General features: G+C 52.7%; 1 protein-coding gene across 2 annotated transcripts in view; it reads right to left on the reverse strand.

Moving 5' to 3' along the window:
* TOM1 (target of myb1 membrane trafficking protein) overlaps nt 1–15628 on the reverse strand; it is a 32564-nt gene extending 16936 nt beyond the window's left edge. For both annotated transcript variants that reach the window (XM_054032494.1, XM_054032487.1), the window contains exons 1-2: nt 15521–15628; nt 262–346 (exon numbers count right to left, since the gene is read on the reverse strand). In XM_054032494.1, the coding sequence (XP_053888469.1) occupies nt 262–346; nt 15521–15572 (137 nt within the window). In that variant the 5' untranslated portion in view covers nt 15573–15628. The remainder of the gene's footprint in view (nt 1–261; nt 347–15520) is intronic.
* Nucleotides 15629–17902: the final 2274 nt, after the last annotated feature.

A 17902-nucleotide genomic window follows, 5' to 3' on the forward strand; every position in this document is an offset into this window, starting at 1 on the left:
AACTGATCCCCATGCTGGAATTCTGGGGCATAACAAATGAGGCCTTTGGCAGCTGACATTAGCTGGGCTGCCCCTCTAAATCCCTCTACCAGAGCCCGGAAGTGTCCAGTGACCCGGCTTTTTAATCCCACCCACCCATGCTGCCTGGAGATCTGACTGTACAGGGTGTGTGCCTGTGTGTGTTTTTGGAGGCGCATACACAGCAGACTCTAGGGTTGCAGCATGTACACGCACACCGCTTAGTGGGGCCAGCTCCCTTACCCTTCTTCCGTCTCGTTAATGATGTCACAAATCTCCATGTTGAGGGCCCAGTTCTCGCTCTGCAGGGATCCATCGGTAGCTTTCTCTGGAGAAAGGAGAAACAGGACAAGGCTAAGAATGGCCCTGGTTTGCCTCTGACTATTGCTCAGTAGTCAACTGTGAGGAGTGCGGAGACCCAGGAGTGAAAGGCTGCTCTCAGATGGTGGTGGGAGCCAGGCTGCCAAAACGATTCCCCCTCCAGGAATCTTAACCCAAAGGAATGTGGCCAGAATATCCCTGTAAAATCCCAACCCAGTCTGGTGAGGGGAGCCTGCTACCCAGTAGGTGGCACTACTGCAAATAGCAATGTTTTTGCTCCAAGTCAGCGTTGCCCATCCACTTTGTTTACTACCTCGCTGAGCTTCACAGGAGGCGGTATTGGTGCAGACTTAGGGGAAGAGGCTCAGATGGGAAGGCATGGCCGGTGAACTCCAAGCTACAGTGACACCGTGCTGGGAACACGGCCTGTTCATTTTGAAGCTGCTGCACAGCCAGCAAGGGGAGTAACACCACGCTGGGCCAGATCCTTCTCTCAGTTACTCTGGTTTAACTCTTGCTCTAAGTGAGAGCAGAATCACGGCCCTTGTTTTGATGTAGGCCCGACAAAAACAAAAAGCTGCTTAGTTTTTAAGTTTCTCTTCCTATGAGACCGAAACATCTGGCCCTTTAGAATGTGAGGAGCATGAAGGGAAGTGGGTTCCAGCACCAAGTTGGGGCAATTTCAGTCCCACTCTGACTGTGTCTCCTTTAAGTAGGAGTTCCTGAATTTGCCATGTTGTTATTCATGGCTAAATCCTGAGCAACAAGCTGCTATTACTCAGAGTTACCAGTGCCTCCACCCTGTAATCAGACAAGCCTCAGTCCCACCCCGCACCCATTGGTGAGAGGACTGGATAGGCTAGGAACACTGCCAGCCTGCAGAGGGAAAATAAGCACTGCCCAGGCAGACAGGCAGCTGGGACTCTATATATAGCGAAATTGAGGGATGGGCATGGGGAGACAAGTAAACACAATATAACTGACAGGCATGCCGCACACACAGAAGTGCTAGAGAACAGAGAGGATCCTTCCCAACCCCCCCCTCCCATCTTCTAAAATGCTCACCGGGGCCAGAGTTTCAGAAGAGCTCAGGGACAGGCTTTCACGTGCTCAGTAGCCACACGCTGGGCCTGGTTTTTCAAAAGAGCTCAGCCCCATTTAGGCACCTACCTAAAGGCCAGACAGTCAGAAGTGCTGAGCACTCAGCATTGTGAGCTCTCAGGAATATTGGGCCCTTCGAGTCACGTGGATTCCCCTCCCCCTCCCCTTCAGAAACGGCCCTCTGCAGATCTGTCTTCTCTCCCCGTTTCTGACCCAACCATTCTACTATCATCGGAGAAACAGCTAATGGTCTTGCTGAAGACTGTAATCCCTTACAATGCAGCCTTCCCTACTGCTGGCATTGGAAAGGGGGCGGGGACAAGACACAGAGGGTAGGATTAGAGGTCTTTGCTTATCTGAAGCTACTCCTAAAAAAAAAAAAATCCCTGCATTTCTGGATATGATGCCACTAATGCAGGAGTGGGCACACACTCTGCAATGCAGCTCATGGCTACTTTCATTGTGTATATGGCCGTGCATCCCACAGAGATTACAAATGGAGGCAGGCGATTGCCCAGCATAATCTGAACAGAAGTGCCGCTGCAATCTGCTCCATTTAATGCAGCCCTGGAGCACGTGGAAAGGTCTGGCTAGTCTGGTTCCTCCTGCCCCACTGCTATACCCTGAAGACTCTGGGCAGATCAGGTGACCCTTTGCTACTTCAAGAATTAATTTTAAAAATGCTGGTCTTTGAGATATCCCTTTTGCCCCCTTCCCAGTACTCCAGTGGGTATATCCTGCCCATTATAAACCTCAGCACAAAATCCAAGACAGCTGCATACTCGGCACACTGTCTACCAGTCCACCTGAATCGAAGGGCACAAGTAACATCGTGCGTGCTTTACTGAAAAGGGTGTGTACACAAGCACACCATTCTCCCCCCCCACGAAAAAACCCAATCACACATTCATGAAGAAAGGGAGCCACCTCACTTGTGCACAGGAGGAAGGGTGACCAGATGTTCTGTTTTTAAAGGGACAGTCCTATTTTTTGGGACTTTTTCTTATATAGGCGCCTATTAACCCCCATCCCCCCGTCCTGTTTTTTTCACAGTTGCTATCTGGTAACCCTAACAGAAGGAGAGGCAGCAGTGGATAGGGCTGCTGGACAATCTTCAGCAGCAGGAGGAGAAACTGGAGGGTGGGGGTGGAAAGAAAGCTGCTCACAATCATCCTGGCTTCCTTTGGATGCAAGAGTCCCTCAACCCTCCCCCAGAACCCTGAATAGCCTCTGCAAGCACCCTTCCCCCACTTTCCTAGACCTGATTTCACACAGTGAGCTGTATCACCCCCATGCAAAGAGATCCTTTCAAGGTCTGGGAGGGTATTTACTTTTCAGAAAGGAATGCAAACAAGCCGCACACACTCCTCTGGCTGGCTGTTCACCTACCAGAAAGAGAGGATTCCAAATAGGTGACATATAGGTACAATAGAATGCACCAATGGTTCACTGACTCAGGCATCCTGTCTGACTGTGGCCAATGACAGGTGGCGCACCTGCTAAAAATGCAAAGCACACTCAAACAAAATCAGAGTAGAGAGCAGTATTTGGGATAGGGTTGCCAAGTGTCCAGTTTTTGACTGGAAGACCCGGTTGAAAAGGGAACCTGGCGGCTCTGGTCAGTTAAAAATCCAGTTGGTGCGGCTGGCAGATTCTCTACCTGGTTCCGCGCACATCCTGGAAGCAGCGACATGTCCCTCGGCTCCTAGGTGCAGGGGCGACTAGCGAGGCTCTGCATGCTGCCCCCACCTCGAGTGCCGGCTCTGCAACTCCTGTTGGCCAGGAACTGTGGCCAATAGGAGCAGTGGGGGCGGCACCCATGAGTGGAGGCACCGTGCATCACGCAGAGCCTCCTGGCCCCTCCACCTAGGAGGCGAGGGACATGTCGCCGCTTCTGGGGAGCCCCCCCGAGGTAAGTGTCACCAGGAGACCAATTCCTGCACCCTCTCCCATACCCCAACCCTCTGCCCCAGCTTGGAGCCCCCTGTGACCTGGGGAAGTTCAGGGCTCCCTCTCCGGGACAATGCGTCCGCTATCAGGTTGTCACGTCCCTTCACATGGACCACGTCCATGTCATAATCCTGCAGGAGCAGGCTCCATCTCAGGAGCTTGGCGTTGGCTCCTTTCATCTGGTGCAGCCAGGTCAGGGGAGAGTGGTCGGTGTGCACGGTGAAGTGACGCCCAAAGAGATATGGCTCTAGTTTCTTGAGGGCCCACACCATGGCCAGGCATTCCTTCTCGATGGCCGCGTAGTTCTGCTCCCGGGGTAGCAACTTCTTGCTCAGGTACACGATGGGGTGTCTCTCCCCCTTTTCATCCTCCTGCATTAACACCGCCCCCAGTCCTGTGTCTGAGGCGTCGGTGAACACCATAAAGGGCTTGTCAAAGTCTGGGTTTGCCAGAACTGGGCCACTGACCAGAGCCTCCTTCAGCGCCCGGAGAGCCTCCTGGCACTCCTCGGTCCAGACCACTTTGTCTGGCTTCCCCTTCTTGCACAGCTCAGTGATGGGGGCGGCTATGGCGCTAAAGTGGGGCACGAACCTCCGATAGTACCCTGCCATCCCAATAAAGGCTTGGACCTGCTTTTTGGTTTGAGGAGCGGGCCAGTCTCTGATCACCTCCACTTTGGCTGGTTCCGGCTTTAGGCAGCCGCTTCCCACACGGTGGCCTAGGTAGGATACCTCAGCCATCCCCACCTTGCACTTCTCCGGTTTTACGGTCAGCCCAGCCTTCTGGAGTCGGTCCAGCACTTGTCTAACCTGGGATATGTGGTCCTCCCAGGTCTGGCTAAAGACACAGATGTCATCGATATACGCCACGGCAAAACTCTCCATCCCCCTCAGTAGCTGATCCACCAGGCGCTGGAAGGTGGCCGGCGCTCCCTTGAGGCCGAAGGGCAGGGTCAGGAACTCATAGAGCCCCAGAGGGGTGACAAAGGCCGATTTCAGCCTGGCATCTGCATCCAGCGGCACTTGCCAATAGCCCTTTGTAAGATCCATGGTGGTAAGGTACCGAGCACCTCCCAGCTTGTCTAGGAGCTCGTCCGGCCTGGGCATGGGGTAGGCATCGGCTACAGTGATGGCATTGAGCTTCCGATAGTCCACACAGAACCGGATCGACCCGTCCTTTTTGGGGACCAGCACCACCGGCGAGGCCCAAGGGCTGGAAGACGGCTGGATCACCCCCAAAGCCAGCATGTCATTGACCTCTCTTTCCAGGTCCTGAGCAGTTTTCCCTGTGGCTCGGAAGGGGGAGCATTTTATAGGCGGGTGCGATCCTGTCTGCACCCGGTGGACAGTCAGATTAGTGCGTCCAGGCTGGTTGGAAAACAGCTGTTGGTACAGATGCAGCACCCCTCCGATCTCAGCTCGCTGGGCAGGGGTTAGCCGATCAGAGAGGGGAATTGCTTCCAGGGGGAAGCCAACTCTTGTCCCAGGGAATAGATCTACTAAAGGGTCATCTCCCTGCCCCTCCCACTGTCCACACACGGCCAACACCATATTCCCCCTGTCATAATATGGCTTCATCATATTCACATGGTACACCCGGTGGTGGTGTGCCCGGTTCGACAGCTCCACCACATAGTTTACCTCGTTTAGTTGCTTGACAACCTTGAAGGGCCCTTCCCAGGCGGCCTGGAGTTTGTTTTTCCTCACGGGGATGAGGACCATCACCTGATCCCCAGTGGCGAAGGCGCGGGCCCGTGCTGTGCGGTCATACCAGACCTTCTGCTTCCTCTGGGCTCTGGCCAGATTCTCCCTGGCCAGGCCCATGAGCTCGGCAAGTCGTTCCCGGAAGGTCAGGACATACTCCACCACCGACTCTCCGTCAGGAGTGGCCTTCCCCTCCCATTCGTCTCTCATCAGGTCCAGGGGCCCCCTTACCCGCCTTCCATATAGCAGTTCGAAAGGCGAAAACCCGGTAGATTCCTGGGGTACCTCCCTGTATGCAAACAGCAGGTGAGGTAAGTACTTGTCCCAGTCCTGCGGGTGCTGATTCATAAATGTTTTCAGCATCATTTTTAGCGTCCCATTGAACCTCTCCACCAGCCCGTTGGATTGGGGGTGATATGCTGAGGCCCAGTTGTGCCGGACCCCACATCTCTCCCACAAGCACCGGAGTAGGGCCGACATGAAGTTGGACCCTTGGTCCGTCAAGACTTCCTTGGGGAACCCCACTCGGCTGAAAATGGTCAGCAGCGCATCCGCCACAGTGTCTGCTTCAATGGCATTGCCTCGGGGTAGCGGGTGGCGAAATCTACCACCACTAGGATGTATTTCTTCCCAGACCGGGTCATCTTGCTGAGAGGTCCCACTATGTCCATGGCCACCTTCTGGAAAGGCTCCTCTATGATGGGCAAAGGTCTCAATGCTGCCTTCCCCTTGTCCCGGGCCTTCCCCACCCTCTGGCAGGGGTCACAGGATCGGCAGTACTGCCGGACGTTGGTGAAGACCCCGGGCCAGTAAAAGTTCTGTAGCAGCCTCTGCCTGGTGCGCCGGATCCCCTGGTGCCCTGCGAGAGGGATGTCATGGGCCAGGTACAGTAGCTTGTGGCAAAACTTCTGGGGAACCACCAGCTGCCTCCTGATCCCCCACGACTCCACTTCCCCCGGGGGAGCCCACTCTCGGTACAGGAACCCCTTTTCCCACAGGAACCTCTCCTTGCATCCTCTCCTCATGGTCTGTACCACACTGAGGTCAGCCAGGCCCCTTAGCTTCCGCAGGGAGGGGTCCTTCTGCAACTCGGCCTGGAACTCGGCAGCTGGGGAAGGGATGGGGACCTGCTCCCTCTCGTCGGCTGGGTCGGAAGCCCCAGCCACCCCGCGGCCTGTCCTTGGGTGTTCCCTCCCCGCCTGGGAAGGGTTCGGTGCCTCCGGTGGGACATCCTTCCCAAGGTCAGGGCGTAGTGCCCCTCGCCGGCTCTGGCTACGGGTCACGACTAAGGCGGTCTGGGGGCTGCTTGGCCAGTCCTCTAGGTCCCCCCCCATCAACACCTCAGTGGGCAAATGGTGGTACACTCCCACGTCCTTGGGGCCCTCCTTGGCCCCCCATTTCAGGTGTACCCTCGCTACGGGAACCTTGAATTGGGTCCCGCCCACCCCGGTCAGGGTCAGGAAGGTGTTGGGCACCACCCGATCTGGGGCCACCACCTCGGGCCGGGCCAGTGTCACCTCTGCGCCCGTGTCCCAGTATCCATAAACTTTCTTCCCATCCACCTCCAGGGGAACAAGGCACTCGCTCCGCAGGGACAGCCCCGCGCCAACCCTGTAAACGGAGAACTTTGAATCCGGAGCATCTGGCCCCCCAGAGAAGCTGGCCGGGGGCCCTTCTCTCTCTTGAGCAGTTGATAAGCTGCCAGCCCCTCTTGCGTGGGAAGCCTGCCCCTCGTCCGTCTGGGCCTCTACCAAGTTAACCCGGTGCGGGTTCGGTCTGCTCAGTCTGTCTTTGAGCTTGGGGCACTGGGCCCGAACGTGGCCTCTTCGGCCGCAGTAATAGCAGCTCAGGTCCCGTGGGTCCCCTCGAGCCGGTCGGTTGTCCCTGGTGCTGGGCATTCCCCGTGGGAGGGGATTCCCCATATTCCCCCTTTGGGAGGTCCCAGGGTGACTCTCTCTCTGCATCGCGGCGGGCCTGTTCCTTTGGGGCTCCTCCCTGCCACCCCCTGACCGGCTCTTTACAAACTCATCAGCCAGCTGCCCGGCGTGTCGCGGGTTCTCTGGCTTTCTGTCTACCAACCACAGCCTCAGGTCGGATGGGCACCGCTCATACAGTTGCTCCAGTACCAGCAGTTTAATCAGGTCCTCCTTCGTCTGGGCCCCACCAGCCCACTTGCTGGCGTATCTTTCCATGCGGACGGCTAGTTGCAGATATGAGATCTCAGGGGTTTTATCTTGACTCCGGAACCTTTCCCGGTACATCTCAGGAGTCAGCCCAAACTCTCGTAGCAGGGCCTTTTTGAATAGTTCGTAGTCCCCTTTCTCTGCCTCTCCCAGTTGGCGGTACAATGCCACGGCTTTGGGGTCCAGTAAGGGGGTAAGGACCCGGAGTCTGTCCGCGGGATCAACCCGGTGCAGCTCGCAGGCCGTCTCAAAGGCCTCCAGGAAGTCATCCATGTCCTCCCCCTCCTTGTATGGGGCCATGATGCACTTATCAAAGCTCCGTGCAGTCCTGGGTCCCCCCTCACTCACCGCAGCCGGGGGTTCGCTGCCCTTCAATCTCGCCAGTTCCAGGTCATGCTGACGCTGTCTCTCATTCTCCTGTCTCTGTCTCTCTTCATGCTGACGCTGTCTCTCATTCTCCTGTCTCTGTCTCTCTTTCTCCTCCCGTTCACGCTGATGCTGTCTCTCTTTCTCCTCCCGTTCACGCTGATGCTGTCTCTCTTTCTCCTCCCGTTCATGCTGACGCTGTCTCTCTTCATGCTGTCTCTGTTGTTCACGATCCTCCAGCTCTCTCAGTTTTAGCTCTTTCTCCCATTCCAGCCAATTCCGCTCCACGGATGCCGAACATCGCCGGGAGGATCCTCTGCTGGCCGGCGAGCTTCGCCGGGAGGGTCCCCTGCTGGCCGGGGGGGCCACGGCGCCTTCGGTATTTGCTGGGCTCCTCCCCACCCTTCCCCTAGGCATAGGAAGGAGGGGTCTCGGGAAGCCCTCAGCAGCCGGCTGACCACTCCCAGCTGGGACAGACACTGGTGCCTGCGCTGCATTTGCCAGGCTGCTTCCCTGAGACACAGGGATCAGTTCATTCGCGCGATCTTCCGCCTCCAGCTGGGCAATGAGCTGTTCTTTGGTGAGCCTCCCAATGCGCAGCCGCCTCTGCTTGCACAGCTCCACCAGGTCGCTCTTAAGCCGCTTGGCATACATCTTCCTGCTGGCCACTCACCGGCCTGTGTGCTCACAGCTCCCCACAGTTCCCAGGGGGACCCCTAGTGTGCCAGCCCTTCTCGAGGTCACCGCCTCTCTGCCAGGGTCGAGCTGCAGACTCCTCCGCCCCTGGGACCACTCGCTGCGATCCCCCCGGGGGACCCTGTTACTGCAAAAGTCCTTCTCGCTGGTCACACACTCCCAGGGGTAATAACCGTCTCTCTCCCACTCTTCAGCAGGCCTGGTCCCCGTCAATCCCCCTTCGTTTTACTGCTCCCCAGTCACTTACTGCAGGAAGCGCCGTCCACGGGGTGCAGTAGATCCCACCGCTGCCACCAGTTGTTGCGGATTGTGGGGGAGTTAGGGCCCTGCACCCCTCTTCCCGAGATTCACTGCGACTCTCAACCAGCCAGTAAAGCAGAAGGTTTATTTAAGGACAGGAACACAGTCTCAAGCAGACCGTGTAGGTACGACCAGACCCCCTCAATTAGGTCCCTCTGGGAGGTTCAGGGAGCTTAGACCCCAGCTTGGGGTTCCCTGCGTTGCACCACCCAGCCCAAACCGAAACTAAACTCCCAGCCCCTCCCGCTGCTCCTCTCCTTTGTCCAGTCTCCCGGGCAGAAGGTGTTAATTCTCCCCACCCCCGTTCCTGGCTCAGGTTACAGCTCAGGTAGCTTCCTTCAAGGGAAGTCCCACATCCCCACTGCAACCCCCCTGCAACATTCCCAGGTCAAATCTGCCCTGCTCCCTGCTCCGTCACACCCCTCCAGCATCCAGACTCCATCACGGAGCCCACCCCTACCCCCCTCCACTCCAACCCCCTGCCTCAGCCCGGAGCCCCCTCCCACACCCTGATTTCTGGCTCCTCTCCAGAGCCCGCACCCCCAGTCGGAGCTCTCACCCCCTCCCGTATCCCAACACCCTGCCCCAGCCTGGTGAAAATGAGCAAGTGAGTGAGGGTGTGGGAGACCAAGTGACAGAGGGACTGGGGGGATGGAGTGAGTGGGGGGGTGGGGCCTTGGAGAGGGGGCGGGGCCGCAGGGCAAGGGTAAGGGTGTTCGTTTTTTTGCAATTAGAAAGTTGGCAACCCTAATTCAGGTGCATGGAAAGATAGGAGTATGATTGTGAAACAGATCCAAAAACAAAGCACCAGGAACAACCCTATACAGTGTAGAGGCTGGACTAGCTGATCTAACAGGCCTTTTCTGTCTCTAACTTCTATTATCCCATGATGGACCCTTTTAAAACACCTGTTCTCAGCACATCCAGGCTGCCCCTTGAGATAGCTGGAGTTATTTCCCTTCTAATCCTTCTGGCTCCTATGCAATAATGGACTGTCTGAACTCAATAAGAGACGACGGAGTTTTCTCCAAGACAGGAAATCCTGGACTTTACTGCTTTGTTGAAGCTTTGGGGAAAAACAAAGTCTGTTTATTGATCACATGAAGGATCAGAAAGCAGGGCCCTGTTTCATGAGCTGTAATTAGTACATGAGCTGTCTGCACCTCATGAAATCTGATGCCTGTGAGCCCGAGTACTGCACAGAACAGTGATAGATTCCTAAGGCAGGAGGCCCAAGAGCCTGAATATGATTGGCCACTCAACATTCCAAATTGCAGGGGTCATCAGAGAATATCCAATGGCATTCCCAAGAGCTGGAATCTGATTGGCAATAGCACATTCCAAGCTGACTGCATGTCTGCCCCATAGAACTTCAGAGCCATTTTATTTTGGCAGTTAGTCTAGCTCCAGATGTTGGGGTTCATCTTTAACCACTGAACCTTGTGGAACCATATTGCTCTATGGGCTGGTCAGATTAATCCAGGCTGCCGGGAATTCTGGCATGCTTCAAACCCAAATCATCTACTCTTTGCCCTCAAACATCAGCTCCAATGCCCAGGCATATATGAGCGAAGAACTGAATCTCATTTTCTTTTTGGCTGCTCTTTAAAATTTTCCTGCTTATTGTGGCTAAGTTATCAAAGCTATTTGTGTTCTAAAGATGGGAGTCAATTCCAGACCTGACATAAGTAGTACAGTGGAGGTGTACCTGCTCATTCCAAGACTGAATTTGACCAAGGCACTTCATTAATTTGCCAGTCTCTCTCCTCTTCCTTCCCAATCCTGCTGGGGAGAGTATGGTGCTAGATTTGTGATCTCATACAACCATTCCTGTGGCAGCAAAATGCCATGTGGCAAACAAGTCAGAGTACTGGAGAAGCTAGAGACAGAAGAGATCAATAAGCCTCCAAGACCTCTGTCTCCTTCCTCCCTCTCTTCAGAATTGAAGAACCTCTCAAAAACCAGCCAGCACCCAGGAACTCCTCTCTTCACCTCAAAGGCTCCCCAGTAACAAGTCAGAGTCTATAATCCCCTCCAGAGCCTCCTCCAATTCATCCTTATGCCTTTTGCCAACATTCCCTATAGTGCTGTGTTCAGTCTAGTTTTAAATGGTTCTGCAAAGTGCTGAGCACTCACAACTCCCACTGACTTCAATTGAGTGGAGGGTGCTCAGCATTTCACGGGATCATGACCATGGAGATCCAGCAGGTGACATCAGAGACAATGCACCCTCCGTCCGGGTTCTCCCTGGCTTCCTGTCTAACTCAGAATCCTGTACAAAATCTCCCTATCAAGACCTGTGCTCTCCCCTCCTGTGAAGAAACCTATGGGAGGTGGTACAAGCTCAGGAAAGGCTCCACAATTCAAACTCTATCTGCATCTTCCCTCAAAGGGAGGGGTTTCCACTTTAGAGAGAGGGGAGGAAGTGCAGTTCAATACCATGTCCAGGCTGAGGAGCCACAGAGACATGCTGCTCCAAGCCTGTGGGCAGCTGGGCCTTTACACTTCTTTCCATGCTCCCCTTCCATCAGGCAGCATGGACTCCTAAGCTGTACTGCAAATGCCTGTTCTGTGCTGGTCTTGAAGAGGTGTTAACGCTTATCTGAGCAGCATTAGCTTTCAGGTACCTGTGTGGTTCTGAGGGGAGCTGCTCTCCGATTCTCTCCTCTCTCACCTCCTGAAACTGCAAGCCCCAAGCCCCTGGAGCTGGGATGGAGGGACCTCTAGGAGGTGGGGTGGGGATGCTGCATTGGCTTCACTTCTCTCCTTTCAATGCTTGGAGGGTGTGTGTTTCTGGTGTATTATATTTTATTCACCTCTGTACATCACAACAGAGGGCCCCATATCTCCCTGGCCTTTGCCGCCACCTCCTCCCCTCTAAAATTAGCTCTTCCTAATTCTCATCTTCCTTAAATTTTATTAGAGAATATTTAAAGAAATAAACGATACAGAAAATTTGAAGCGTTAGTCATTGGTCATTGGGGGTAACATGCAGAGTATGGGGGAACTCCTCTATGCCTCCCCACAGGAAGTGACAGACTTCTCTCCCCAAGCTTCCCCCACCCCCTGGTACAACCAAGCTCTGTTTGCTCTGCATTGTGCTGCAATTTTCTCTAAACTCCAGGTGTCACGGTCTGGGAGTGTGAGGTATGGGTGATTCCCTGCCCTTTTCTCTAGGGTCTCTGGGGCCTTGTTACACTCTGAGAGCTTCCTTGTACTGTTAAAAGCAACAGAGGGTCCTGTGGCACCTTTAAGACTAACAGAAGTATTGGGAGCATAAGCTTTCGTGGGTAAGAACCTCACTTCTTCAGATGCTACTGTTATGGTTTTTTCCTCTCAGGGATTTTCTTGTAGCTCTTAGGGACCACAGAAACCCTCATGTGCAGAAAATCCACAAACTCTGCAGGTGGAGCATTTTTCTGTGGATTAGGAGGTTTCTTTCATTGGTTAAAACTCTTATTTAAAAAGGAAGTTTCTGGCCCCCTGGGTTGGGAAGGGCCTTCAGGATATAACAACATGATAGAGCCTGATCTTGTGCTTAAATCCCAGGACTGGGAATCAAGAGCTGGAGAAACTATTCCTGGCCTGTAACTGACTTGCTGAGCAAGTCACTGAGGTTCTCTGAGACTCAGTTTCCCCAAATGAAAAATAACAAGGATATACTGTAAAGTACTGAGATCCTCAGATGGAAGGCACCACAGAAGTATTTTTATTACTGTGTTCAGTGTCTTTCATTGCAAAGTGTTTTATAGGCTTTACAAACTACAAACACCGAGTTGCTTCATTCCCCTAGTCATTTAAGCTGTTGCATTATTATCCTTCTGAGTCTGCAGACCGCCTGAAATAGTAGTCCTAGTGCTCAAGACTCATGGGTTCTATACCCAACTTAGCCATTGTCCTGCTTGATGACACTGGGCAAGTCACTGTCTTATGTCTCAGGTTTACTTGTCTGTAAAGTGAGGATAATAGAACATCACAGGGGCATTGTGAGGCAGTGCTCAAAGGGAAAGAATGTGTTCCCATTTATAGATGCCAGCTCTTTCCCCATCATCTTTGCAAAACTGTGACCCTCTCCATGCTGGCTTCTTCATCACTGGCTACAACACTCTCACCCCTTTGGGCTCTCCTAACCCCTCTCCATGTGGGGCTCTCCTCTCCACCATGTCTCAAGTACTGCAGACACGAGGCACTCCTCTGCCATGTCCCCCTCCGTCAACAGCCCTAGGTACTCTGGCCTCCTCCCTTTGCTGCTGACTTGTTGCCTGGAAACCCCCGCTACATCAAAAACAGGAACCCGGGAGAAGTTGGTCATGATCTAGTTACCATTCCAACCAGGACACGAGGTAGGGAAAGAAGTGGAGGCCTGTAGTATCTAAGGGTGGGTACAGGCAAACCTGACCAAATGTAACATGCAGGATCCATTCACTTCAGGGATCAAGGGTCACTTATTCTAGAGGGGTCAAGGAGAATGCTCCTCCAGAAAATAATTGACAATGCGTCTGCCTACTATCTATTACATTTTACATGGAATCATCGTAGGAGCGACCCCTTCCCCCATACTGCTGTACCACATACTGTGGACCTGGCTGCTGCCCTCCACTTCAGAGTGTGCCACACTTCAGCAGTGCTCTATTTATATATAGTTTGCACACTGCTTTGGGCTCTGTGGAATGAATAGCACTTATAGCAACATAAACATGGGGCCAGCATTTCAAGATGAAAGACTAAGGCACCCTGTCTTGGTGCCTGATGCTAGGTAGCAACATGGGTGTGTGCATGTGTAAATTCCAAAACAGACACTCCATTGCACACGCTTCTCTTCCTGAAGAGAGGATGAGAGAACAAGCACATGACAGATGTTAGTCACATTGCTTAAAGCACTACTGGAAGGTGTTCAGATACCACAATGATGAGTGCACCATAAGAACCCGCATAGAATAGAATGTCATGGGAAATCCAATGGACGATTTTGATGGGCATCAGGGAGAGGGTTTAAGTGTGGGGGAGGGGGACAGGGAAGAGAAGGGAGAAAAGGTATCCACTCCTCTCCTCTTCAGCTAAGCAAACATCCCTCCCTCTTCTCCTACAATACCCTGTAGACCCAGCTCTGAGAGAGAGAAAGGGTCAGTTAGGGTGGAAGGAACTAGAAGGCCCCATGGGTGAAAGGAATGTAGGTCTCTGACATGACAGAGGGATTCCTGTGGTGAATATGTGCTTAAACAGCCTGTCATCAGTATCACAGGTTCAATTAGTGAGTGACTTTTTCAGGCTGTCAAAGAAAGTCTGCAGAAGATTACAAAGTCTGAAACAAAACATTGTGGAACTGACAGGCAAACAAGGAAAGGACCAGAAACCAAGGACAGGCCTAGTTCCCAGGGACACAAGGTTTCCCTGAAAAATTAAAAAAAAAAAATTACACCACACCAGCAGGCAGAGTCTTTATACATATTTTTAAAGGAAACTTTGTTAAATACTTCTTAAAAACTTACTGTGTATCCCTCCCTGCTTTGTTTCTCCAGTCCTTTCTTGCACTTTTTCACTAAAACAATTTTCCAATTTCTTGTTCTATCTTTCTTAAATTTCTTAACTTTATATTAGTTTCCTCTCTTCCTTTGTTAAACTCAACCAAAAGACTACGAAAAATGCTGTTCTTCCTAGATTTGCAAGGTCTTGGATTGAACCCCATTTATCCTGAAATTTTTAGAGGTGTATGTCTTTGATATCCCGCCTCCTAAAAACTTGATAGATGAATACACATTCCCTGCCCTAGCTGTAAAGCATTGGGGTAAATCCATGGTGCAACAGAAAAGGCCCCAATCCTACAAAAACCCAAGCTAATCACTAACTCAATTAGTAGAAATTAATACAGTACTAAAACATAATGTGTTTACACTGAATGAGCCTATTCTTCAGCTAAGGAAGATGCCCTAATTAAGAGAGCTCAATTAAACAGATTAGTAAATACAAACAAAACTTCCTTGTTAGAAATTCCACAGATTTTGCCAAAGCTTCCCACGAATTTCTATCAGTGCTGATTACGGGTCTTGTGGCCAGGGGCAGGGGCAAGAATGATAACTCCATGAGGAAATGGAAGGTGCGAGGAGCCAAGTAAGGAATTAGCCCACAGTGGGGCCAGGTGCATGCAGTTATTACAGTGCCATAAACTTAGAGAAGCATGCACAACCCTTGCCCTATAGAGTTGGCTGTGAAGCTGCCAGGAGCATGTGTCCTCCCCCCTCCCCCCCCCCCCAACTAGCAGGGGCACCACCCCAGTAACTGAACCGGTGGGGGTGGGTGGCTTCAAGGGCAGGGAGCAGACATTACAGATACCCTCACAGCCGCTCCCCTCCCGACAACAGGCACCTATGGGCTGTTTGTTTCCCTTCCTCTACAGACACCTACCACCCCACCGAGGCGGGGGCGCCCGGCTCCGGTGAGCTCCTTCTAGGCCCCACCCAGCAACACTCGCCAAGCAACAAGAAGCACCAGGTTTGTTATTGTAGGGTCGCCTGCCCAGCCAGCAGGAGGCCCCACAGAAGCGTGACGCTAGACACCCGCTCCCAGCCCCACGCCGTGGCAGGCGACATGGCTCTTGCCACCGGGACCCTTTAAATAAGAAAAATTCCAAGACCCCCGCGCACGGGGATTGGCTGGAAGGACGACCACTGGAGCCCGCCTCCCGCCCACTCCCTATTGGCCGCTTGTCCAGTCAAACAAATCAGCCTCGTCTCCTTATTGGCCGGAACCGTGTCAATCCCGCCTTGAAGCCATACGATCCGCCCAGCCACTCGCAGTACCCAGCTGCTGTCGCTGCTTCCCAGAGGAGGGGGCTGAGCTGGCGGCGGAGTCCGAGCGGTGGGGGAGGGGGGCTGAGGGACTTACCGATGCGCTGCCCCACGGGGGAGCTGAAGGGGCTGCCCAGGAGAAACTCCATCGCCGCCGCCACCGTCACCGCCGCAGCACAGCCCGGGAATCAGCTGACACCGCGGGCGCCCGTCACGTGACCCCCGGGCTCTGGACGGGGTGTGTCTCGCTGCCCCGCCCACGCGTGACGAAAGCAATCGGCATTCTGTTCTTCGAGGGCGTGGCCGCGGGGGAGAGCGCCGGGCTGAGTGAGGGGAGGGCCTGTAGCGCTGGCCACCGCAGTGACGTCACATATCTGTGCCCGTGACCTCACAGTATGATGTCACAGATAGGGTGACCAGACAGCAAGTGTGAAAAATCGGGACGGGGGTGGGGGGTGATAGGCGCCTATATAAGACAAAGCCCCAAATATCGGGACTGTCCCTATAAAATCGGGACATCTGGTCACCCTAGTCACTGAACATGTTATCGTGCTGCAGGGTCCCAAGGGGGCTGCAAAATATCTGCCTGGCAGGCGTAGGACTGCACCGTGGCCCGCTCCTTCCCCCTCCCATGCCCCCATCTCCCCACCTGCCCCTCTGACCCCCCTTACCTGCCCCCACCCCTCTACTGACCTACCCACAAGACCTGCCCTTCCTTTGCCCTCAGACCTGAGCACCATTTACCCCCCAGACCTGATCCTTCACCCCCACCCACAAAAACCTCACTCCCCCATTCTCCCTGCATCCAAAGGAGTAGACTAGGCATCTGTCCCCATCTCTGTGTGGTATCTGGATTAGAGCAGAGCAGCAGTCTCCTATGCAAGGGGTGCACTTGCTCTCCTCCCCCATCTTACTGCAGCCAGGCAAGGGCTCTCGCTCATTTTCCAGATAAGGCATAACATGGGACAACAATGAACCCAAGGTCATGTTATCACATTACAGTGCCCCCAAAGAATTCAGGATCCTGCAAAAGTAAATAGCAAGGGCTTTTCTCATAGCTGTGCGACATGCCTATTAAATTGACGGCTGACCTGTCTTCCCTGCCTGGGGTACCTCAGTGCTGTCCACCCCCTGCCTAAGCAGGTACTCTCCTGAGTGAACAAAAATCCTCTCCTACATCCTGACCTGATATGCTGATTGTTTTTCATCTCATAGACTAACAGACATATTGGAGCATGAGCTTTCGTGGGTGAATACCTACTTCGTAGGATGCATGCATAAGGTGCCACAGGACTCTGCTGCTTTTGCAGATCCAGACTAACACGGCTATCCCTGTGATACTTTTTCATCTCAGAAACTGTCCTCTCTTCAGGCAATGGGGAATGTGGTCTGGTGGTTTGAGCAGTATGGGAGTCCGGAGTTACAGGTGCTAGTGTGAGCTTTGCCACTGACTGTCCATTTAATCTTGGTCAGATCCCTTCAAGTCTGCCCCCTGGGTTTTTCTATCTACCAAATGGAATAGTACCCATATTTGCCTAATATTTTGAAACCTGCAGCTGAAAGGGATGCTGGGTAGAGGAAAATAGATTTAGAGTTCTGTCAGCATGCTGAAGGGTTAATCTGCACCAACCTACAACTAAAGGCTTTCAAGAAAAGATTTTAAGTGGTAGAGTTAAATATTTTCAAATTGTGTTTACTTTCATAAGTTTGGGGACTTCAGTGACTCCACAATCACACAAAGGCCTGATCTACATAAAAGTTATACTGGTTTATCTACAGATCTAATTTTATACTGAGTCAATGAAACTGGCGCAACTTTGTGTGTGGAAACTATCGGATTAAACCTGGTGTAAAGCATTTTGGCTTGTCAATAAATTTACAAATGCACGCTAAACCAATATAACCAGTTTGAAACCTATACAAGAGAGTTTACATACAAAAGCTGCACCAGTTTAACTGAACTGATTTAAATTAAACCAGTGCAATTTGTGTGGATACACAGATCTAAGGCTGATTTTGCCTATGGGGGTATCAATGTGGGAAGAAGGGAAAAGGGTGTGAATTCCCTAACAGGAATTGATTCACCCTAATGACCTAAAATGGAAAATTTCAGGCAAGAGGGCCTAGTCGAATGAATGGATATAAACTGGCCGTCAGGAAGTTTAGGCTTGAAATTAGACGAAGGTTTCTAACCATCAGAGGGGTGAAGTTTTGGAACAGCCTTCCGAGGGAAACAGTGGGGGCGAAAGACCTCTCTGGCTTTAAGATGAAGCTTGATAAGTTTATGGAGGGGATGGTTTGATGGGATAAAGTGATTTTAGTCAATAGGTCAATAACGTGCCATAGCTGGTAATTAGCAACAATGGTCAATGATGGGATATTAAAAGTTACTACAGAGAACTTTTTCCAGAGGGTCTGGCTGGAGAATCTTGCCCGCATGCTCGGGGTTCAGCTGATTGCCATATTTGGGGTTGGGAAG

Source organism: Malaclemys terrapin, chromosome 1, assembly GCF_027887155.1.
Source record: "Malaclemys terrapin pileata isolate rMalTer1 chromosome 1, rMalTer1.hap1, whole genome shotgun sequence".
NCBI lineage: Eukaryota > Metazoa > Chordata > Testudines > Emydidae > Malaclemys > Malaclemys terrapin.